This window comes from Schistocerca piceifrons, chromosome 6 (assembly GCF_021461385.2).
Source record: "Schistocerca piceifrons isolate TAMUIC-IGC-003096 chromosome 6, iqSchPice1.1, whole genome shotgun sequence".
NCBI lineage: Eukaryota > Metazoa > Arthropoda > Insecta > Orthoptera > Acrididae > Schistocerca > Schistocerca piceifrons.
Window position 1 is genome coordinate 298,610,653 of NC_060143.1, and position 26,048 is coordinate 298,636,700.

General features: G+C 42.5%; 1 protein-coding gene across 1 annotated transcript in view; it reads right to left on the bottom strand.

Moving 5' to 3' along the window:
* LOC124802918 (multidrug resistance-associated protein 1-like) overlaps positions 1 to 26,048 on the bottom strand; it is a 370,137-nt gene that overhangs the window by 152,750 nt on the left and 191,339 nt on the right. Inside the window, 3 exon segments of the mRNA XM_047263989.1 lie at positions 12,319 to 12,459; positions 13,148 to 13,273; positions 13,366 to 13,542. Coding sequence (XP_047119945.1) covers positions 12,319 to 12,459; positions 13,148 to 13,273; positions 13,366 to 13,542 — 444 coding nt within the window.

Here is a 26,048-nt window from a genome sequence, read left to right on the forward strand (position 1 = left end):
ATAGAAGGTATGTGTAGTTCTGGAGTGGCAGCAGGGAAGGTGAATAACAAGAGACATGCAGACCGATAGCTTGTTAGTTGTCAGGCCCCACATAGGAAGCAGCACAATGGCTGCTTATTCTGCAGATCACATGGCTGCTTTCACAGGTATTCCTGCCTTTGATGGGGTTGGAAATGCTTGTGGCAGCATTGCACCAAGTGATAGTGGAACAGTGTATAAAGTAAATCTTGCACCTTTATCTATTGTGGAGCAGTGGTGGGGTAGGGAGGGACAAGGATAACGCATAGCTTATGTGGGTGGCAGAATAACACTGTAGTAGTGGCAGGGAGGATGATCCATATTTCTGGGCACAAAGAGGATCTGAACCCTGTCAGAGAATCTGATTTAGTTTCTCCATTCAAGAAGAGTGCTCTTTTGTTGCCAGGCTGTGGGTGTCACGGAGGGTGACTGAAGAGACAAGGCATGGTATATGTGTTTCTGTACAAGGTTGGGAGGGTAATTTCAGTCTGTGAAGGCCTCAGTGAGACCCTTAGCATATTTGGAGAGCAACTGCTCATCACTACAGATGCAATGATCTTGGGTGGCTCTCTGGAAGGAACTTCTAGGTATGTAACAGGTGGAAGCATTGAAGTGGAGGTATTGGTGGTAGGTTTTTTTTTTTTTTTGTTTGTTTTGGTTTTAGGGCGCAAAACTGCTATGGTCATTAGCACCCAGCCCGTGACTTAGGAAACAGTAAAAAACTGAAATTGAAAACCAGCAGCAATGGGAACAAAGTCATAAAATTGGAGAAACTAAAAGCAGAAGGAAGGCTTAAAAATCCACTACAGAAAGCGGTTGGTTGTCCCCAAAAAAAAGCTTCAATGACTGACGTCATTTCACTGGCACTAATAAACTGGAGAACGCGGTCGGCTGAGCGCGTGTTATCTGCTAAAATTGACGATAGATCAGGCGATAGCTGTAGACGGGCGCGTAATGGATTAAAATAAGGGCATTCAATTAAAAGGTGTCTTACCGTCCACAGCTGAGAGCAGTGGGGACAGAGTGGGGGAGGATCCCCGGTTAAAAGATGTCGATGGCTAAAAAGACAGTGCCCTATCCGGAGTGTAGTTAAAATTACCTCCTCCCGATGACACGTTCGGGAGGAAGAGGTCCAAGCGCAAGGAAGAGCTTTCACTTCCCACAATTTATTATGGGGAAGTGTTGACCAATGCGCGTGCCATAAATGAACAACACGACGACATAAAACGCTCCGTAGATTGCAGAAAGGAATCGATGGAATAGCTGGCCGAGGAAGAGAGACTGCATCCTTGGCTGCAATATCGGCCGCCTCATTTCCACATATACCAACGTGTCCCGGGAGCCAGAGGAACGCCACCGAGACACCCCCCAGGTGGAGCAAGCGCAGACAGTCCTGAATCCGGTGGACCAGAGGGTGCACAGGATAAAGAGCTTGGAGACTGAGGAGAGAGCTGAGAGAATCTGAGCAGATAACGTACTGTATCTGCTGATGGCGGCGGATGTAGTGGACAGCCTGGAGAACAGCGTAAAGCTCCGCAGTATACACCGAACACTGGTCGGGAAGCTGAAATTGATTTGGGGTGTCGCCAACAATATAGGCACTCCCTACACCTAACGATGTTTTCGAGCCGTCGGTGTAAATAAATGTGGCGTCCGTCATTTGTGCACATAGAGCAGCAAATGCCCGACAATAAACAAGTGTAGGGGTACCATCCTTGGGAAATCGACAAAGGTCACGGAGCAAGCAGATCCGGGGATGGAGCCAAGGCGGTGCTGTACCCCAAGTTGTCAAGAAGGTTTTTGGAAAGCGGAAGGAAAGAGAATGGAGCAGTTGACGGAAGCGGACTCCCGGGGGTAGTAGGAAGGAGGAGCGGCATGCATACCCTACATCAAAGGAGGCGTCGAAAAAAAGGTCATGGGCTGGATTAGCAGGCATGGAAGACAGATGGCTAGCATAACGACTCAGAAGGACTGCCCGCCGATTGGACAGCGGAGGTTCAGCAGTCTCAGCATAAAGGCTTTCCACAGGGCTGGTGTAAAAAGCTCCAGACACTAAACGTAATCCACGGTGGTGGATAGAGTCGAGACGCCGAAGAATAGACGGCCGAGCAGAGGAGTAAACCATGCTCCTATAGTCCAATTTCGAGCGCACTAAGGCGCGATAGAGGCGGAGAAGGACCACTCGGTCTGCTCCCCAGGAGGTACCATTCAGGACACGGAGGGTGTTAAGCGATCGCAGACAGCGATCCGAAAGATAGGAAACGTGGGAGGACCAGCACAGTTTTCTGTCAAACATAAGACCCAAGAATTTAGCGACGCCTGAAAACGGAAGGTTGACAGGACCTAGATGTAAGGAGGGCGGAAGATACTCCTTACGTCGCCAAAAATTAACACAAACGGTCTTACTGGGAGAGAAACGGAAGCCGGTTTTGATGCTCCAAGTGTGGAGGTGATCGAGACATCCTTGAAGACGTCATTCAATAAGGCTGGTCCGTTGAGAGCTGCAGAAGATCGCAAAATCGTCCACAAAGAGGGAGCCCGAGACATCAGGAATGAGACAATCCATAATTGGATTTATAGCTATGGCAAACAGTACAACACTCAGCACGGAGCCCTGGGGTACCCCGTTTTCTTGGGAGAAAGTATGGGAGAGAGTAGTGTTCACCCGCACTCTAAATATGCGCTCTGCCATAAATTCACGAAGAAAAAGGGGCAGCCGACCTCGAAAGCCCCAAGAGAACAGTGTGCTGAGGATGCCTGTCCTCCAACAGGTATCGTATGCCCTCTCCAGACCAAAGAATATTGCTACCGTTTGGCGTTTCCGGAGAAAATTGTTCATGATATAAGTGGAGAGAGCAACAAGATGGTCAACTGCCGAACGATGCTTTCGGAATCCGCATTGGGCAGGTGTTAAAAGACTGCGGGATTCCAGCCACCAAGCTAAATGGTAATTCACCATACACTCCAAAATCTTACAGACACTACTCGTGAGAGAAATGGGGCGATAGCTAGAGGGGAGATGTTTATCCTTTCCAGGTTTCGGAACGGGAACGACGATAGCTTCCCGCCATCGTCTGGGAAAAGTGCTGTCGGTCCAAATTCGATTATAAAGGCGAAGGAGGTAACGCAGGCTATGGGTTGATAAATGCAGCAACATTTGGACATGGATACCATCCGGTCCTGGGGCGGAGGAGCGAGAAGAAGAGAGGGCATGTTGGAGTTCCCGCATGGAGAAAACAGTATTGTAGCTTTCGTGATTTTGAGAGGAGAAAGCAAGAGGTCGCACTTCCGCTGCACGTTTCTTCGGGAGAAACGCTGGCGGGTAATTTGAAGAGCTCAAAATCTCAGCAAAGTGCTGACCCAATGAGTTAGAAATTGTGACGGGGTCCACTAAGGTCTCAAGCGCAACACTGAGCCCAGAGACCGGGGAGAAACTAGGCTCGCCTGAGAACCGTCGAAGCCGACTCCAAACTTCCGAGGAGGGAGTGAAGGTGTTAAATGAGCTAATAAAGAATTTCCAGCTTGCCTTCTTGCTATTGTGGATGACGCGACGGCATCGCGCACGGAGCTGCTTATAGCGGATACAGTTGGCCAACGTAGGATGGTGACGGAAAATGCGAAGAGCACGTCGCCGCTCACGTATTGCATCACGGCATGCCTCGTTCCACCAAGGAACTGGGGGGCGCCGGGGCAATTCGGAGGTGCGTGGTATTGAATGTTCCGCAGCTGTAAGAATAACGTCGGTAATATGTGTGATCTCATCATCGACGCTGGGAAAGCGACGGTCATCGAATGTCGCTAGAGACGAAAAAAGTGTCCAATCGGCTTGGGCAAACTTCCAGCGTCGCGGGCACATATATGGCAGTCGAGGCTGCAGTCTAAGGACACATGGAAAGTGGTCACTCGAGTGTGTATCAACAAGTGCGAACCATTCGAAGCGCCGAGCTAGTGGAACAGTACCGATCGCAAGGTCCAAATGAGATAAATTTGTCGTGGAGGCAGACAAAACTGTGGGGACCCCAGTGTTGAGGCAAACTAGATCTGCTTGGTGGAAGACGTCTAGCAATAGGGAGCTACGTGGACAAGGATGTGGAGATCCCCAAAGCGGGTGGTGGGCATTGAAGTCCCCAACCAGCAAATATGGGGGTGGAAGCTGACCAAGAAGATGAAGGAGATCAGCTCGTACCGTTGGTGTGGACAATTGAATGTATACAGTACAAAGAGAGAACATGTATCCAGAAAGGGAAAGACGGACGGCGACAGCTTGGAAGGAACTGTTTAAGGGGATTGGGTGATAATGGACAGTATCATGGAGAAGAATCATGAGTCCTCCATCGGCTGGAGTGCCTTCAACAGAGGGGAGGTCATATCGGACGGACTGAAAATGAGGGAGAACAAAGCAGTCATGGGGACGCAGCTTTGTTTCCTGAAGACAGAAGATGACCGGCGAGTAGGATCGTAAGAGGATCGACAATTCATCCCGATTGGCTTGAATGCCGCGGATATTCCAGTGGATAATGGACATAGGGTGAACAGAAAATGGAGGATTGTGACCAAGGGTGCTGTCAACTCAACGACTGCTCAGAGCTTGCGACCGACAGCATGGAATGGCATTCAGCCGAAGGCAGAAGATCCTGATCCACAGGTTGGTCAGGAGCAGCTCCTGCCACCAGCGATCGGCCGGTTGACCGGCCACCAGCAGTGCGCCTCGGTGACACAGAAGACAGCCGAGGGCGATTTCCACCAGGTGGCGCTGTAGATGGGACACGCCTTGGCGGAGAAGGAGAGGAACTGGGTTTCTTCGTAGCCTTCTTGGAAGTATGATGTTTAGATGAAGGAGGAACTGATGGTTGTGAAGTTGCGGTACGTAAAAACTCTTCACGAGTATGCTCTTTTTTCGAAGACTTTGTGTCTGATTTTTGGGCTCGAGATTTAGCAGAACCCAACGAAGGGTGAGCCATAGTGTGGGCAGGCGAAAATGGTGAGGTTGAACGGGCGATCTTTGCGCTGGCCGATCTGACGACAGTGGCACTAAAGGTGAGGTCGCAAGTCTGCGTGGCCGCCTCCTTTGTTGGCCGAGGAGAAGCAAGGACAGTGCTGTATTTGCCTGTCTGAGGCACGGTGGGCTGTCGACTGGCGAATAATTTTCGAGCAGCAAAGGTCGACACCTTTTCCTTGACTCTGATTTCCTGGATGAGCTTTTTGTCCTTAAAAACAGGGCAATCTCGAGAGGAAGCAGCGTGGACACCCATACAGTTGATGCAGCGAGGGGACGGAGGTGGACAAGCACCCTCATGGGCATCCTTGGCACACGTAACACATTTGGCCGGATTGGAACAGGACTGGCTGGTGTGATTGAACCACTGACATCGATAGCAACGCGTAGGGTTTGGGACGTAAGGGCGAACGGAAATTATCTCATAGCCTGCTTTGATTTTCGATGGGAGTTGAACTTTGTCAAATGTCAAGAAGACAGTGCGGGTTGGAATTATGTTCGTGTCAACCCTTTTCGTAACTCTATGAACAGCCGTTACGCCCTGGTCAGACAGGTAGTGTTGAATTTCTTCGTCAGACAATCCATCGAGGGAGCGTGTATAAACGACTCCACGCGAGGAATTTAAGGTACAGTGCGGTTCCACCCGGACAGGGAAGGTGTGGAGCGGAGAAGTACGCAGCAATTTTTGTGCCTGGAGGGCACTGTTTGTTTCTAACAGGGTGCCATTCCATAATCTGGAACAAGACTTTACAGGACCTGCAATTGCGTCGACACCTTTCTGAATAATGAAAGGGTTGACCGTGGAGAAGTCGTGACCTTCGTCAGACTGAGAAACAACAAGGAACTGTGGCAATGATGGAAGAACTGTCTGTGGCTGAGACTCAGTGAACTTACGTTTGTGAGCAGACATAGTGGAAGGTGAGGAAACCATTGCGGAAGAATCCCCCATGATTACCGGTGTCTCCGATGCCGCGCTCCTCCCTTGTGGGGGCCCTCACTGAGGGCACTCCCGCCTTAGGTGATTGTTCACATCTCAGGTCACACCTCCCAACAAACGGATGGAGGGACCAATCGGCACTTTCGGAAGGTATCAGCTTGGGTAATCACCCCTCCCTGGGCCTGGCCATTACCAGGGGGTACGTATGTGTCCTACCTGTCTACCCGGGGCGGGGAATTACGCGTTACCCCGTCACCGGCTACGCATGGAAGTGCGTGGGTCGGCCTTCAGACACGCACAGGGAGGAAAAAAGAGAAAGGGAAAGGAAAGAAGATGGGTCTCAAACGCCGCAGCGGAGAAAAGGGCAAAGGGAAGAGGGAAGGAAAAGAGAAGGACAGAGGAAGGACGAAGACTTGCAAGTGTAGAAAGCAAGGAATTTGGAACAGTTTCGAGCGTCCGTCTCCGGACGTAGGCACAAACCGTACTCCCAGAGGGGGAGAAAGGGAAGGAAAGAGCAAGAGGTGGGGGGGGGGGGGGGGCGCGAAGATGGGGGACGGGGAAGGATGCGGAAAGGGAAGGTATGCAGCCCGGCAAAGAAGGAGGGTCACATTAGCTCGGGGTCCCGTGCTCGCTACGCACGTGTCCACAAAAGAGTTGTGGACCCCCTGGGGGGGGGGGGGGGGGGGGGTAGGTTTGATGTGGACGTAGCCATCCTCGAGTTGGAGGTCACCATTGAGAAAGGTGATTTGTGGGCTGAGGATGACCAGGTGAAGCAAATGGGGATGGTGGCGAAGTGTTGAGATTCTGGCAGAGTGTTTATTCGGTGTCTTCACCCTCCATCTGGATCATGGAGATGTCATTAGTGAATCTGAACTGGTGAGTAGTTTATGATTCTGGGTGGTTGCTAAGGATTCCTCTAGATGGCTTGTGAATAGGTTGGCATAGGAAGATGCCTATAACTGCACCACCGAATTGTTTGTAGCTGATGCCTTTGAAGGAAAGGTATTTATGAGTGAGGATATAGTCGGTCATAGTGGCTATGTAGGAGGCCATAGATTTGGGTCAGTGGGGCACAGGGATAGGAGGTATTCAATAGCAGTAAGGTCTGGAGCATTGGGGACAGTATAGAAGGAGATGGCATTGTCAGTGATAAGCTGGTCAGCAAGTGCTGTGGGGAGTTGGTGGAGGAAATGGATAGTGTCATATATCGAAGGGTAGATTATGTGCAAGAGACTGAAGGTGTTTATCAATTAGAGCAGACATTGCACAGTAACCTATTACAAGCCACAAAGGAGCATCCTGGGTGGTTGGGTCTATTGACTTTAAGAAGCAAATCATGTAGCATGAGAGGGACTCAGTAGAGACGTTCTGGGACTGATCTAAGGATTTGAGGGGGAACCAAAAATCCTACTATATTTCAAGCATGGGGTCATTGTGGCAGAGTTTCTAGGTGAATGTATCTGATAGCTGGCAGAGCCCCTCCACCAAGTAAACCTTGCAGTTAAAAGCCACAGTGGTGGGGCCTTTGTCAGCAGGTAAGATTTTATGTTTGGGAATATTGATGAGGCATGTTTTGAGGTTCCAGAAATTCTCAGCCTCAGACCTTGCCTTGCAATGAGTCCCAAAATCACTAAATATGGAACCCAACCCTACAGCCTCAGAAGGAAATGCTATCCACCATGTAAATATTAATCCTGACCTTACAAACCTACCTAGCTAGCTACCTACCTACCTTCCTACCTACCTACCTACCAACAAAAATTTTCCCACTGTTATGAACTGTGGAGATTACCTGCTGGAGGGACTCTGCCTACTGAGAAGTCCACCTACAAACCGTGGCAGTGGCCCCACCCCTGAAATCCAGCAGGATCGTCAGTCCCTCACATCCCTTGGTCCATTCCATAACGTCTTATCTGACACTCACTCATTTGCCTCGCCCCCACCACTCCCCTCACTCCTATCTTCTACATGCTACCTTACATCCACAAACCCAACCATTCAGGACACCACATTGTGGCCAGTTACTGTGCCCCACAAAGAATCTCTGCTCTCATGGACCAGTACCTTCAGCCTATTACCCACAACCTATCCTCCTGTGTCTAAGACACCAACCACTTCCTCCACCAACCTTCCACAGTTCATGTTCCTTTCGCACACTAATATCCCCAATGTTCAACCTGCTATTGAACATGACCTTTGCCAGCAAACGACTGACTCCGGACCTACAACCCCCTTTGTCGTCACCACGACCCACTATATCATCACTTACGATTACTTCTCGTTCAAAGTCTCCACCCACAAATAAATTTATGGTACAGCAATAGGCACTCATATGGTACCATCCTATACCAACCTGCTGATGGGTCATCTGGAAGAATCCTTCCCAGCCAACCAAAATCATAAACCCCTCATATGGATAAGATTCAATGATATTCATTATCCAGATCGAGGGTGAGGACATCCTAACCAAATTCTTCCAGAACCTCAACAGCTTCTCCATTCACTTCATGTGGCCCTCCTAAACCCAACAAGACCTTCCTCTATGTCAATCTACAACCGAAGGATGGCTATATTAGTAATTAAGTCCACATAAAACCTACCAACAATACCTCCGCTTGAAGAGCTATCACCCATTCCACACCAGGAAGTCCCTTCCATACTGCCTAGCCACGTGTTGCCTGATCTGTAGTCATGAGCAGCACCTCTTAAAATATGCCAGGAACTTCATTGAGGCCTTCACAGACCAAATTATCTTCCCAATGTTGTCTAAAAACAGGTCTCCTAAGCCTTGTCTCGCCAATTACCTGCCATGTCTCACATACCCACAGTCCAGCCACAAAGGAGCCCTCTTCTCTTGACTCAGTACCACCCAAGAGAACACACTACATACTCCACCAGGATTTAGACTCACTCTCATACTGCTCCAAAATGAGAAATTTTGTCCCCACACTTCCTATAGTGGTATTCCACTGGCCACAGGAACTACACAGTATCGTTATCCATGCCTACTCCACCACTGCTCCCAACCCATTGCCTCATGACTCATCTCCCCAAAACAGATGTAGATGCGAGACCTGTCACATGTGTCCTCACTCCCACTTACTTCAGTCCTTTCACAGTTGTCTCTTGCTCCATCAAAGGCAGGGCTTTGTGTAAAAGCAGTAATGTGACCTACAAGCTAAGTTGCAACCATTAGGCTGCTATCCTCATGGAAATGAAAACTAAAAAGCTGTCTGTGTACATGAATGCCAACTGTCAAACTATGGCCAAGAGAAAACTGGACCATCCACTTGCTGAACAGCTGCCCAACACAATGTACCTCACCTCAATGACTCCTTCACAGCCTGCACCATGTGAATTCTTCCAACCAACATCAGCTTTTCTGAAATGCGCAAGTGGGAACTTTCCCTATAATGTATGCTTCATTCCCGTACCCCCTACCCCTCCCCCAGCATCTCAACCTTCACCAATCCTCCATCTACCTACCCCCTTCCCTACTCCCAATCCAGCACTACTCATTTCCTATTCCACTAATGCACCTGCAAGTCTATTCCCCATCTCTACTTCTCTCTTCTGTCACCACTGTTCCTTCTGCCCCTGCTCATCATCACGGCTTCCCAACTTGGCACCTAGCAGCCCATCCTACCACCCCACGTCACCTTTTCCACCAGCATCCACCCCCAGCATATCACAACTCACGTTAATTGTAGTCACAGTCTGGCTCCAGTGGTCAGAGACAGTGGCCATGTGTATGCAAAGTGGTAGTGTGGTTAGTATTATTATTATTATTATTATTATTATTATTATTATTATTATTATTATTATTATTATTATTATTATTATTATGTTATTACTACTACTACTACAATGATGATCGTGTGCATTTTTTTTCTGTTTTGAGATAATTACCTTTTTGTCAGAAAGATTAAATGTTTAGCAGACTACTACATTGTGCCTGTCTGCAACTCAACACCTGGTCTATTTGGAGAGTAGCAACCTATCTTTTTCGCATTATTGTTATTTTATTTCAACTTTAATATATTAAATTGTTTGTTTTGTAATTTGTAGTAAACAAACATTATTGTTATTGTATGACCTAGGATTCAGGTTTACGCCAAAGACAGCAACCACGCACAGGTAGTATCATTTTCTTATATTTCAACTTCTTAATCTAACAATTATTTCAATTGTTACTGACACTTTATGAAGATAAATACAAATTTCTGAAGCTTTTTTCAGCACTTCAGCAGCTAAAATTCTGCGTAGAAGAAACAGACAATGTTTGTTAATAAAATTCTTATCACTAATGATCACCTATAACATACAGATAAAGTTACCTACATTTTTACTCTTACTTCATGTCTAAGGGTAACTCGGTGATTCTTTTAAGATTTCAGAATGTTTATCAGTAATGTAAGAACAATTTTACCTTCTGCATTTTACCCCTATTAATGAAGAAAAATGCATTTCAGGAAGTATTATACTTTTTTACTTCTAGTAACACAGAATACCAAGCTACTTAGTTGTCTTTCATAATGAATTTCTGCGTAAGGATCATGCCTGATATGTCCTGAGAACAGCAGTGTCAGATTCCTAAAGATTAGAAACAGACGGGAATAGTGTCAAGCTGCTGGAACAGTGGTCCCCTCTCCTGAGGCGGGTGTCTATTTGGAGTTAGTGTAAAAAGCAGGAACAAACCAACTTACAGAGTAAGGGAAGGAAAAGTATCTGAATGTGACTGTCCTGAGGCAGTATGGAGGTGCAGAGCCCCACATCAGGTTGGCTGATGCTTTAAAGTACTGGGGGATTGGCGGGCTGACAGCAGATAGAGAGAAATAGAGCATTGCGACAACCTTTTAGGAACTCTGGATTTTCATATTCAGAAGAGTTCTCAGCAAGATCACTGGGACACCAACTACTTTTCATCTCATTGCCAGCCTTGGATAAGCTCCGTTTTTGGTCTGTTTTCTCTCTCAGTGTATGCACTTTACAAAGCTGTTACTGACTGCTACCTCTATTAGCTCTCTCCCATGAACACTGACACAAACTTCTGTTGTGCCAATGGTTCAATCGTTTGCTTTTTTTTTATATTTAGAAGTACCCTCCAGTGTAGTAGTTTAGCCTGAATGCGATAGAAGAGCGTTATTCAGACCCTTGAGTTCCTCGAGTCTCCTGTCACAAGTATCCTTATATCAAGTCCCAAAACCAGTGCCTCTTATAAGTGCCTTTTGGTTGGTGTTTGGCACTGATTCAAACAATTAACTGCCATCACTGGAAAATTTGTCTTCTGCATTTGTTCCTAGCCACTCAGGAACTGCAGAATGACCTGTAATCCCTTTCTCCCTCTCTCTTGTACCAGAACATACAGCTCTTCCACAATGATTAGCGCCTAAAGAAGTTAGTTGGACTGGTCCGACACAGCTGCAACATTTCCACTGCGGCCTTAGTTCAGTGGGCTTTTGAATTGGTGGGAACAGCAGTGGAACACAGAGAGCTGCAAATTTTATAATGTTCAAGATGTGCAAATACTGAATCAGATCCACAACCCATTTTCAATTTTTCCACTATAATGTAGATTATGCTCCACCAGTCTTCAAGCACCAGGGGCACACACCACTTCTCTTGCAGTTACCGATTCTTCACAGAGGAATAGTCTACCACTTGGTTCTTTGTCACTGAGATGTGTTTGACCAGACAAAGTGTGTGTGCCGCCTAACCATTTTTATACGATACCTCCACCGACTCAACACTGACTCCTGCATCATTGTTACCCTTCGAATTCAGAAAAATTACTGCACGATGCTACACTTTTATCAATGAGCTACACCATTTTGTTTTGATTTCTCTAACAGCATACTATGGCACTGTGGCATGGGGGTTTCATTCATCATGTACCAGGATTGCGAGTATGCACCTTCAGGCAAGCAGAAAATTAATGAATTTATTATTCCATTTGAAGTGATAAACAGAACTTTGACTACCCCTATTACTATATGCCATTCCTCATTTGAACAGACATGGTGTTAGTTCACAGATAAAACTGTAATTGCAAGATCCCTGAAAAACCAGTTGGCAGGTATCATCAGTCATTAGAAAAAATACATATGGTCAAAATCAATTGTGTTTGATTTCACAATAGGGCATCTGTAGTGCCCCTTCAGTAATTGTCCAATTAACACCTCCAAAGTGACATTCTAAACCCATGATCGTATAAGCTTTTATCACTCCTCCCTTTAATCAATTATTAAATGCCTAAAACTACCATATCACAGTTGCCAATTCAAATACATGACCGACGTAATAGAGTCTCAGCAATAAACAAACAACTTTCATAACTCACACACTTTTCTGATGTGTTTTAACTTACTGTGTTTTCATAAGTTAATGCTATCTGTGCACGGTACTGCACTGCACCACAAAGTGCAAGGAGTAACCAGAATAGGAACAGCAATCCCGATGTTCGCATGCCTCTTTTACGGTTGTAGAAGAGGAGAGCACCAGCTAGGCACTGCAAAAAAAAATATGAAAAGAATAAAAATTTGTAAGCTGTTCTCATTTGTCACAGCAACTGACTTGCACAACATTTGTAGAACTGAGTGCTAATGGCACTAACTGAAATAAAAAATTATAATAATGTTCTTGTATCACAAATAGTCACACATAAAATAATGTTGTCATATTTATTTGGGCAGGAATGAAGCTTCTTTTCTCAAGCAATTTTCCTCAGTAAGAAGAATTACAAATTAGGTATTTAGATTTTATCATCTAAGAAAACTTAAGTGTACAGTATATTATTACAGAAAGGTGTTTATGGTTGTTAACTTTTTCCCATTGTTTCTCTGTCTGGAACATTTCTCTGGGAGACACCCACAAGTTCTTTTGTTTTAGCTCTTTCTTGGCTCATGTTTGTCCTGTCATTTACATAATCCTCTACAATAATCTCAAGTTCACAATGAATGAGCATTTAGTTGAACATTCTACACCCCTGTCCCTCATTAGCTCCTCATGTCGTGGTTCGTGTGTCTTCTTGTTATACTTCAGAGTGTCCCATGAAAACATCTGAAATTTCGCAGAAACTAATACAGTAGCTACCTATATCAATGAAGGCTACATTAAAGCAACAGCTTTGCTAAAACCTATGCATGAACATTAATTATTACTATTGTTACTACTATTACAGTTATGTTTGTACTTACAAATGTCATAATTTTGATTATAGGAACGAATATGTCTACTGGATGCACATCCTCGTTCAGTGAAATCAGATGAAATGCATTCCCCAGATCTGCGACTGTCAGTACAACCAAAATTAATGTAATGACCTGAAAAAATTAAAAAACAACATTACGCTGTACATTACGCTGCACATATGCACATGACAAAACTGCATGATTGACTTGTACAGTTTACATACTAGTTTTGTTGCATTGAGCCAGTTCCATGGAACATTCCTTGTTTTGCTGCTTAACAGGTAGTAGGTCTCCAAAGCAGAAAAAGTCCAGAGAAAAACACAGGGTACCCAAACAAGAACAGTCCTCTGGAAGCAATCTGTCAAATCAGGATCCTCTGTGTGCCATGTTAAGTTGGTATCCTAAAAAGAAAGAAAAAAAACAATCACAATGATTTTCTTAGTAACTACTTAGTGTTTTTGACTACGAAGTACACAATTTTCAGGTAACATTACTTATTATACTTACAATCAGTCTTAGCAGTTAAAAATCTCTGAAATGCAAGGCAGGCATAACATTTTTTGTCAATTTATCCATGTCATATCCATCTGAGCATCAACAAATTCCACACACACACACACACACACACACACACACACACACACAGTTTCATTTGGAGTGTTCCCAGTTATCTTTTGGTGCTTGTTACTTTTTTTGTTTGGATCTCTATAATATGAGTTTCTGCAGCCTTTCTGTGTCTGGTAGGAATGTGTTGCAGCTTTTTATCCATTGACTTTGATCAGCAGCAAATTCACCAGCTTCAGAAAAACCATCTGATGTATCTATTCCTTTGTGCCTACCATTTCCTCCATTTTGAATTTAGTTATCTTCCTGTGGTATCATAGTAGCTTAGTATATTGTGAATATATCTATTCTGATATTCAATGTGTAGAATGGGTTGTCTTTCATACCATAATGTTTTAGTTACATACCAATTTAGGATCTAATAACTTGATTTAAAGATTTTTGCAAGATTTCAGAAAATGTCAACAAGTAATTTTTTGGTACCCTTTTTATGCACTAACACTACATTTCCCAACACTTCAGCACAACAAACCACAGTTACCATACTGCTGATACAAAAGTGATTACATTATCCTAGTTTTCAGAACTTAAAGAATCATGTGAATGTTCAAGATCTTTATTTCCTACTGAGATGTTCAGTAACTGTGAAACTGACATTCCAAACAGCATAAGGTCACAATTAAGACCCAGGAAACATGCAACTAACATTTCTATCATGGATGAGCTCTTGAAGTATCTGTTCTAGGTGATTGGTGAAACACTGCCTGCACTCCATACACAGCCAGCCACCTAGGTAGTAGCCACCCATAGTGCATCTCCGACCCACTTAGGGAGACCCTAAAATTCTCCACCCTATGGTGGATGTGCAGGAGGTTCTTGCTCAACTTGTCACAGAGCCTTGGAAGTGTTTGGTTGAAACCTACTAAGCTCTGAACCAAAGGTCCTTGAGCAGTTATGGGGACAATGTGACAGGTTGTGAACTACTTTGAAACCCTATGAGTGAAACTGGTCTTCTCAATCCTCTTTGGTGAAACTCCACGAGCAACGCCGATCTTTTCAAGCCTCTCTGCCAGTTGCTGAAATGGTCCAAGTGTAGCCTCAGATCCCCAATGACATCATTCATTCCAACATGCACCACATTCTGCATTTGGAAGTACCTCCTTTCCCCAAATGAATTCCAGAATAGCCTCTTCAACATGTTAAATGAGGCCTCCAGGCATACACACAGAAAACATATGGTGATCCCTCCCATCTATTGCTGTTATTTATCTAAAGGGTAAAATTATTTGCAGTACTTCTGAACTGCTGATGATTAACACATCCCAATACTTTTGAATTTGCCTCCTCTTGACACAGAGCACAGAAGGTTTCTCAACAGATCAACTGTGCATTCTGGCTGCAGGTTCAGTTTCAGTGGAAGACAGAACATCCAACTGGTTGGTAAGAGTTATGGGTGCAATACTTTTGAGTTCTCCCTGGTCCCTGCCTCCTCTGTAATGGACCTATGCAACCACCAATGACAAGCTACTCACACTATACTGTTTGGGAGGATAGTACCTGCACTACCTTTGATATCTCTAGGACATTTCTCAGCATTCTGCCTAACACACCCATTCAAAGCAGCTTCCACTTGCTTGACAGATTTCACATTTCCAGCTGGTTACAAACAGCAACTTACTCATTGTGTGCCCGAGAACAGCGTTCACTATCAGCTGCATTTTTATTGATGCAATGTTCATCTTAACACTAAATAGCTAACTTCAAATTAACCTTGCTGCTATTGTTTTATTTTCAGGATCTGTTACTCTGTAAGCACTGCAAGTTCCCTTTAAGATAGGAGGCTACTAAGCTAAAGAATGTGGTTTGTGTAAGTAACAAAAGGAAATCTCCAGTGTTTTGGTAACAATGTCAGTGTATGACAAAGACAGTATTAACCCTTCACTACACAGCTTTTCATATCTGCAAAGTGGAATGAAACGAAATTTTCTGTGTCTTGGCCAGTTTAACCTTGAAGACCCCTCTACACAAGCACAATGCTGCATATCTAAAACTGTGCGCAAGAATTTGCCACTAGCCCATACCACTGTCAACTTGGATGACACATTCATCGTGTACACAGAAACTTCAGTTTGGCATGAAGTGCCATCTTTTACGAGTCTGTGCACATGGCAAAAATGAAGATGATGTGACTTACCATACGAAAGTGCTGGCAGGTCGACAGAAACACAAACAAACACATATATACACACAAAATTCTAGCTTTTGCAACCAATGGTTGCTTCATCAGGAAAGAGGGAAGGAGAGGGAAAGACAAAAGGAGGTGGGTTTTAAGGGAGAGGGTAAGGAGTCATTCCAATCCCGGGAGCGGAAAGACTTACCTTAGGGGGAAAAAAGGGCAGGTATACACTCGCGCGCACATACACACATATCCATCCGCACATACACAGACACAAGCAGACATTTGTAAAGGCAAAGAGTTTGGGCAGAGATGTCAGTCGAGGCGGAAGTAAAGAGGCAAAGATGTTGTTGAAAGACAGGTGAGGTATGAGTGGCGGCAACTTGAAATTAGCGGAGGTTGAGGCCTGGCGGATAACGAGAAGAGAGGATATACTGAAGGGCAAGTTCCCATCTCCGGAGTTCTGACAGGTTGGTGTTAGTGGGAAGTATCCAGATAACCTGGACGGTGTAACACTGTGCCAAGATGTGCTGGCCGTGCACCAAGGCATGTTTAGCCACAGGGTGATCCTCATTACCAACAAACACTGTCTGCCTGTGTCCATTCATGCGAATGGACAGTTTGTTACTGGTCATTCCCACATAGAATGCGTCACAGTGTAGGCAGGTCAGTTGGTAAATCACGTGGGTGCTTTCACACGTGGCTCTGCCTTTGATCGTGTACACCTTCCGGGTTACAGGACTGGAGTAGGTGGTGGTGGGAGGGTGCATTGGACAAGTTTTACACCAGGGGCGGTTACAAGGGTAGGAGCCAGAGGGTAAGGAAGGTGGTTTGGGGATTTCATAGGGATGAACTAAGAGGTTACGAAGGTTAGGTGAACGGCGAAAAGACACTCTTGGTGGAGTGGGGAGGATTTCATGAAGGATGGATTTCATTTCAGGGCAGGATTTGAGGAAGTCGTATCCCTGCTGGAGAGCCACATTCAGAGTCTGATCCAGTCCCGGAAAGTATCCTGTCACAAGTGGGGCACTTTTGTGGTTCTTCTGTGGGAGGTTCTGGGTTTGAGGGGATGAGGAAGTGGCTCTGGTTATTTGCTTCTGTACCAGGTCGGGAGGGTAGTTGCAGGATGTGAAAGCTGTTTCCAGGTTGTTGGTGTAATGGTTCAGGGATTCCGGACTGGAGCAGATTCGTTTGCCACGAAGACCTAGGCTGTAGGGAAGGGACCGTTTGATGTGGAATGGGTGGCAGCTGTCATAATGGAGGTACTGTTGCTTGTTGGTGGGTTTGATGTGGACGGACGTGTGAAGCTGGCCATTGGACAGATGGAGGTCAACGTCAAGGAAAGTGGCATGGGATTTGGAGTAGGATCAGTTGAATCTGATGGAACCAAAGGAGTTAAGAACCCCACATCCTTTCGTCTTTCCCTGTCCTTCCCTCTTTCCTGACGAAGCAACCATTGGTTGCCAAAGCTAGAATTTTGTGTGTATGTATGTGTTTCTGTCGACCTGCCAGCGCTTTCGTATGGTAAGTCACATCATCTTTGTTTATATACATATATCGTGATTCACTAACAGTGGTGAATGTGTCTGTGTTCATGTATATTTCTGCTAATTAACAAGTAAGTAGGAAGTAATATTATTCTGATGCACATCTGCAAAAGTATGTGACATGGTTCTAGTTTGTTCTCAACTCTTACATTATACAAATTCCAATCACACGTTTTTTGTTTCAGTTTCCTGTACAGTTGTTGACAAGAAATTACTGTGATGGATTCCACTGTGTATTGGGATAATGGAAAACTTAAGGTTTTGACATCAGATGAATTCATGGCGCTGGTTTGCCATTCAGAGAGTGACGATGAGCTGGAATTTGACGATGATCCAACAATTAATGTCCAAGACCTTGAACCTCCACATAGCGATAGTGACCCTGGACCTGATATCCAAACAGAACCAATTTCAAATATATCCAATACAGCTACAGGAAATGTTCGAAGGAAATTCTCCATCTCTTCTGGAAATTTGAACTGAAATTCCTGTTGGCAAAAGAAGAAATATTACAAAACAACAGGTTTTATGGAAAAAGTAATGTTTTCCTTCCTCTCCTGACAAGTTCCCATTCACAGAAAGAACAAATTACAGCTATCAGTTCTAGAGCTATGTACACCGTACCGATTTTTTAAGTTTTTTTTCCTCATTGATGAAATTATATCAAAAATTGTGGATGAAACAAATTTATATGCTATTCAACAAAATCCAAACAAGCCAATTGATTGTACAAATTATGACGTCTATAAATTTTTTATAGCATGTGCATCATCAGTGCTTTGACTCCACCAGCCAACATCCATCATCTGTGAAATGATGTATTTGGAATTGAGTAGGTAAAACAGACTATGTCACAGAAGTACTTCAAGAGGTTGCATAGTACTTTGCTTTCCAATGACAACCTGAAGTGATCAGACCCCCCAATGTCCTGAAAGTGACAAACTACACGAAGTATGGCCAATATTAGACTACTTGAACCAAAGATATCTATCAGTACCCATGGGTGAACGTCTTTCAATTGATGAACAGAATTGAGCTATTAAGGCAAGACAGCACACAAAAACGTATACGTAAGATAAACCACACAAATGGGGTTCCAAACACACTATGCTTTGTGGTGACCTGGGGTTTGCTCACAAATTGAAAATTTCCAGCATACAGCAAAATGTCCCTAAACTTCGAGCTGATGCGGAACCTGATATCGGAGCTAATGGAAATGATGTTATTTGGCTGTCAAGAGAAGTGCCAAGACACCAGAATTACAAGTTATATTTTGACTGACATTATACTTCTCTGGATTTAGCGGTGTATTTGTTCAAGAAAGGAACTCTTGCGTATTGGTACAATTCAAGCAATAGAATTCCGTGACGAAAAGAACTCAAAAAGGACTCGCGCAGTTATTCAGAAGAAGTCACAACAAATTTTGAGTCAGTTGACATTTCTACTGTTTTGTACAGCAATGCTGGTTTCCTCTCCACTTTTGTTGGAGAACTTCCAAAATAAGAAGTGAGAAGATTTGATTCAAGTAAAAGGAGCACATGATGGTGCCTTGTACAGCAGCAGTCTCTGTATACAATTCCCACATGGGAAATGGTTATTTGCTTGACAGCAATATATGAAGACACCACATCAAGATAAGATCAAAGAGATGGTATCTTCGTCTATTTTTTCACCTGCTTGATACAATGGTAATAAATTAATGGATACCGTACTGAAGAACGCTTCTTGAAAGAGCACCAATAGACACACCCATGGATCAAGAGAGGTTTACGACTCAGTTAGCCCACACTTGTTCCAAGATGGCCGCCGAGTAAGTGACGCCAGAAACAATTTCCAGAAAGTTAAGTGATTTAGACAGGAATATAATTTAGTTTAACGCCGACAACAAATTAAATACGTGCATTAGTGTATCGTTTAGTCTTGCCGTTAAAGGTTTGACTTTTCTTTGCGTATTTTTTCAGAAAACACGAAATGATCGTAACTTCGCGAAGTCGCGCTTAGGCTTAAATTTTGTAAACGTGTTTGTTTCTTGTTTCAAGGTAATTTAACTAGTTTCTCGGTAACAAATAAGTAAACTACCGTAAATAGTGTATAACTTCATTGTTTTAATACAGATTTCAGAAAAACAGCGTAACTTTATATCAGAAACTTGCCTATATACATTTGTTTATAGGCCTAATTCTCGTAACGTTTTTGGAGAATCAAAGTTAAAGTATCTCGTTTAATTGTCCTTTTTCCATTCCATCGAGTGAAATATATAATAAATAGCGTATACCTTCGTTGTTTTAATACAGATCTCAGAAAAACAGCGGAATTTTAAATCAGAAACTTGCTTATATACATTTATGAATAGGCTTAATTCTTGTAACGTCTTTTTTGATTTTCGGTAATTTAATTGATTTATTCTAGCTAAAGTATTATTTTTGCCATGAGTGAGAAATGCCTGACTTGCCGTAGAATTGTTAGTTCCGGGGTTTGGTGTGATGGATGCAGTAGTTTTTTTCACTGGGGGGACTGCAGTGGCGTGGGTGTTGGGAAAGTGGATCAGGCTCATCAGTGGTTATGTAGGATTTGCAGCAGAGATAGGAAGATAGTGGAACAGGAGGGGAAAATTGCTGCCCTTCAGGCTGAGCTAGATCAGGCTAGGGAAGATCTGGACAGGTTAAGGAGGGAGAAGGGCAAAGAGAGGTGGGAAGTGGCAACAGGTAGCAGAAGGAACAGGCCTAGAACCAAGTCTGACAGTTTTGTGGTGAATGTCAAAAATAAGTTTGACCTGTTGCTTCAGTTAGAAACTGATGAGCCTCAAGCAGAGGTAGGTGTAGACAGGACACAACAAACTTTCAATAGGAAATTGAAAAAGAATGTAGGAAAGTCATCGAAAAGGAAGAAAGTTTTGTTGTTAGGCAGTTCTCATGCCAGAGGTGTAGGCCAACTTCTGCAGGAGGAATTAGGACCAGAATACCAGGTCACAAATTTTTTCAAACCAAGTGCTAGTCTGGATCAGGTGACAGAGGATTTAGGTTCACTCTGTAAAGGATATACCAGGGAAGACACCGTGGTTATTGTGGGAGGGCCAGGGAACAGCATCGACAGAGATCCTGGGTACAGTATAGAGTGTGACCTGGTAAAGATTGCGTCGGCATCGAGACACACCAATGTTGAATTTGTATCTGTCCTGAGACGCCATGACCGGCCTCATTTGAACTCTTCTGTTGGGAGAGTTAATTTGGAGTTGGAACGGCTGCTTGGGTCGGGTGCGGGGGGTCATATTGGTGTGGTTCCTGTTGATTATCTCAGTAGGTGGGACTATACCAGGCACGGCCTACATCTCAACAGGAAAGGGAAGGGGAAACTGGCTGGGGTAATAGCAGGAAATTTAAGGGGGGAGGCACTGCCATGAATGGTAAAATACCAGTGGTTACAGGTGTTGGAGCAGCACCTTTTTTAGGATAGGTAAGACAGAAAGATGTCAAGTTCTACGAGAGGTCAGGATTGAAACAAATCTTCAGTTTAGGAAAGAAATTAAACAGCACAATTCCAGCACATTTGATCACCAATCACAGCTATCAATTATAAATTTTCACCAATCACCAGAAATTTTATCTCCACCAAGTTGTATCTCAGTCCTAGGTAATTGCATTGATGAATTAAAGTCACCCAACCCAGTTGACATAATGTGCCTCTCTGAACACCATGTGACCACTGGTATAGGAACTAGGCCTAAGCACAATGAGAAACTCACAAGGGGAGGCCGCCAATTGTGAAATTCAGATTCGATTCATACTGCGCATAATAAAAGCTCATGGCCAAAGGTGTAATGTGGCAAAGCATGAAGATGCACTTCTCAGCCGTTGTCGAGAAAATCGACAGTTAAAAGAAACCGTTGCGGTGAAATACTCGTACTATTAATGAATTGCTTATGCATGTTGGTGAAGGCGGATCGCTCTCCAGTTGTACCGCCTCCATTTTTCCCTTTTTTTTAACAGGGTGTACCAAAGCTCTCCCGTCCGCACTGATTTTCGACGATGTTATAAGTTGCGCTAGGGACCGCATCTACCTTCTTTCGAAGTTAACACGCAACTACGGCGGCTCGTTTCGGCCCATTCAACATCTGTCCTTCAAGTGTAACGAGCGAGTAACGGAGTTTATATTTCATACCTGCCACAGCAAATTTGTGTTCGTGGGGTCTCTATTCTAATTCGAACGTTTGACTTACGCTATACGTATTCATTTCGGAATATCGTTTCTACGTCTTCCGTTAACTATACGTGGATAACATTATGAAGATAATTAATAACATTTGTGAAATACAACTTTGTTTGCGGAAAACATAATGATGTTCGAAGTCGCCAGTTTTTCCACGACAAACGACTTTCAACACCTTATTATATGCATAATTGTTGCAACTGATTGTCGGGAATTTTATATATATATATATATATATATATATATATATATATATATATATATATATATATATATATATATATATATATATTTGAATTACAAAAAACAAATACTAAAAAAAATTGCATGGCGCGAGATTCGATCCGGCGACCTTCGGATTACGAACCCGAGCGCTTACCGCTGCGCCACGACGCTGTAGAAAACTATTAATCGTAGAGAGTATTTCACAGCAACGGTTTCTTTTAACCGTCGATTTTCTCGACAACGGCTGAGAAGTGCATCTTGGTGCTTTGCCACATTACACCTCTGGCCATGAGCTTTTATTATGCGCAGTATGAATCGAATCTGAATTTCACAAGTGGCGGCCTCTCCTTGTCAGACAGGAGAGTACTGCAAATGTTAGAATAAGGAAAGGTTCTCGTAAAAGTATAATTAAAAATAATGTAAGTATATTTCATCAAAATATTGGGAGTTTAAAGAATAAAGTAGATGAGCTTCTGGTTTGTTTAGAAGATTCAGAAGCTGAGAATGAAATAGATATACTATGCCTGTCTGAGCATCACATTGTTACTGATATGGATAAGGTAAATGTAAGTGGTTATAAGCTCTCTGCACATGTAATGAGAGAAAATATGGAGAAAGGAGGAGTTGCCATATATGTCAAAAGTTATCATTGTGCAAAAAGTATAGAAACAAAAAAGTTTTGTGTAGAGAAACATATAGAAGCATGTGCCTGTGAGCTTAAATTAAATAAAGGCACATTTATAATTGTAACTGTATATAGGTCCCCATCAGGAAATTTTCATCTATTTCTGAAAAATTTGGACTCCTTGTTGTGCTATCTGTCAGACAGGGGGAAGCAAATTATTATTTGTGGGGACTTCAATGTAGATTCTCTGAAAGAGGGTAATAGGAAAAATGACCTTGAAGTATTACTCGGTTCTTTCAATTTGACACCCATTATTGATTTTCCTACTCGGGTGGTAAAGGATAGCAGCTCACTGATAGATAACTTCTTTATAGACCAAGATAAGTTTAACCAGATAAATGCTCAGCCTGTTGAGAATGGTCTTTCTGATCATGGTGCACAGCTAGTTACAATATATGACATAGCTCCATTCAGCAATACTAAACAGTCCTCCAAAGTAGTACGTTCAGTCAACGATTTAACAATTGCAAATTTCAGGGAAAGCCTACAGCAGTTAGACTGGGATGAGGTGTACCGTGAACCTGATGCCAATTTAAAATATAATTTATTTCATGACATTTTTGTAAATGCATTTGAAAACTGCTTCCCCAAGAAAATAGTTAAATATACTCGTAAGAAACCTTGTAACAAACCATGGCTTACTAAGGGTATAAAAATATCTTTTAACCGGAAAAGGGAAATGTATCTGACAGCAAGAAAGAGTAGTGACCCAGTAACTATCAAAAATTATAAAAACTACTGTGTTATATTAAGAAAAGTTATTAAAAAATCCAGGAGTATGTGTATCATGTCTGAAATCAGCAACTCTGATAATAAAATTAAAACAATTTGGAATATTATTAAAAGAGAAACAGATCAACCAAGAGCAGAGGAAGACAGTATTACCATCAAATTGAATAAAAACTTTACGAACAAAAAGTCAGAAGTTGAAAATATTTTTAATAATCATTTTCTAAATGTTGTGGATATAGTAGGATCCAGGTGTTCATTAGAAGATGCTAGGCTGTTAATGGAAGAGGCCATACCTATGCAATTTGATACAATTGAAATCTCACCCACTTCTCCCTCTGAAATTAGGAAAATAATAAACTTGCTTAAAAGCAAAAACTCACATGGAATTGATGGCATTTGCAGCAAAATACTAAAAGCTTGTTCTCAACAGATAAGTAAGATTCTCAGCCACCTGTGTAATAGCTCTCTGGAACAGGGCATTTTCCCTGATAGACTGAAATATGCTATTGTTATACCTTTGCATAAAAAGGGGGATAGATCTGATGTCAACAATTACCGTCCAATCTCCCTTCTAACAGCTTTATCCAAAATTTTTGAGAAAGTAATGTATTCAAGAGTAGCTTCACATATCTGTAAAAATGAAGTACTAACAAAATGTCAGTTTGGTTTCCAGAAAGGTTTTTCCAACAGAAAATGCCATATATGCTTTCACCAGTCAAATTTTGAATGATCTGAATAACCGAACACCACCCATTGGGATTTTTTGTGATCTCTTAAAGGCTTTTGATTGTGTAAATCATGAAATTCTGCTAGACAAGCTCAAGTATTGTGGCATGAGTGGGACAGTGCACAAATGGTTTAATTCGTACCTAACTGGAAGAGTGCAGAAAGTTGAAATAAGTAGTTCTCGTAACATGCAAAGATCAGCACATTCCTCCAACTGGGGAACTATCAAGAATGGGGTTCCACAAGGGTCAGTCTTGGGTCCTTTGTTGTTGTTATTATATATTAATGACTTGCCATTCTATATTCATGAAGAGGCAAAGTTAGTTCTCTTTGCTGATGATACAAGTATAGTAATCACACCTGAGAAACAAGAATTAACTGATGAAATTGTCAATACTGTCTTTAAGAAAATTACTAAGTGGTTCCTTGTAAACGGACTCTCACTGAATTTTGATAAGACACAGTACATACAGTTCTGTACAGTGAATGGTATGACGCCATTAATAAATATAGACCTTAATCAGAAGCATATAGCTAAGGTAGAATATTCCAAATTTTTAGGTATGTCCATTGATGAGAGATTAAATTGGAAGAAACACATTGATGATCTGCTGAAACGTTCAGCTACTTATGCAATAAGGGTCATTGCAAATTTTGGTGATAAACATCTTAGTAAATTAGCTTACTACGCCTATTTTCACTCATTGCTTTCATATGGCATCATATTTTGGGGTAATTCATCACTGAGGAATAAAGTATTTATTGCACAAAAGCGTGTAATCAGAATAATAGCTGGAGTCCACCCAAGATCATCCTGCAGACATTTATTTAAGGATCTAGGGATATTCACAGTAGCTTCTCAGTATATATACTCTCTTATGAAATTTGTTATTAACAACCAAACCCAATTCAATTATGAAATTTGTTATTAACAACCAAACCCAATTCAAAAGTAATAGCAGTGTGCATAACTACAATACTAGGAGAAAGGACGATCTTCACTATTCAAGATTAAATCTAACTTTGGCACAGAAAGGGGTGAATTATACTGTCACTAAAGTCTTTGGTCACTTACCAAATAGTATCAAAAGTCTGACAGATAACCAACAAGTATTTAAGAAGAAATTAAAAGAATTTCTGAATGACCACTCCTTCTACTCCATAGAGGAATTTTTAGATATAAATTAAGAAAAAAAGAAAAAACACAAATATTAAAAAAATAAAGAAAAACAAAAAACAAAAAATAAAGTTCTTATATTAACTTAAGTATGTTGTTAAATTAACCTAATTATGTCATGTATTGGAAAATTCGACTCGTTCCACATCATTACGAAATATCGTATTCATGATCCATGGAACTAGTATTAATCTAATCTAATCTAATCTATGCCAGGGGCCAAGAAAGCATGGAAGACCAAGCAGCTTGGACCCAACAGAGAGCAAGAGAATGAAAGTTAAATGATCTTCACTACCATTGAAAGATGTACGACTGGATCCAGTAAACCATTGGCCGATTTGGAATGAGGAAAGAACATGAAAAATCCAGAGTGCAAAGGCTAAACATTTGGTTCATGTGAAACGTGTAACGTAAATTTGTGCTTGGGAGAAAAAAAAAAAACTGTTTCACCTCATTTCACTAAAAATGAAATATCTTAAAGTTATTTTGATTATAAATGCATTTAAGTTTTTTCTCTATTGTTGCAATTTTGATAGTTTTGTTTCAACATTTCGTTTTATAAGAAAAATATGAAAATATTTATATGAATGAGGAAAATCACTGTTTCACCTCATTTCATGGATGTAAAGTCACTTATTTACACGCAAAGACACTCCTAGTAAACTGTTCACTATTTCTGATAAGTCTATAGTTTAGAAATTTTTCGAATTTTTGCTCTTGAATTATCACTTGGTTCGATTTGAATGAGCCGCTTTGCATATGTGCAAAGTGTCAAAGAATAAAACTTATCACTTGTTGTTGTTGTTGTTGTTGTTGTTGTCGTCGTCATCAGTCCTGAGACTGGTTTGATGCAGCTCTCCTTGCTACTC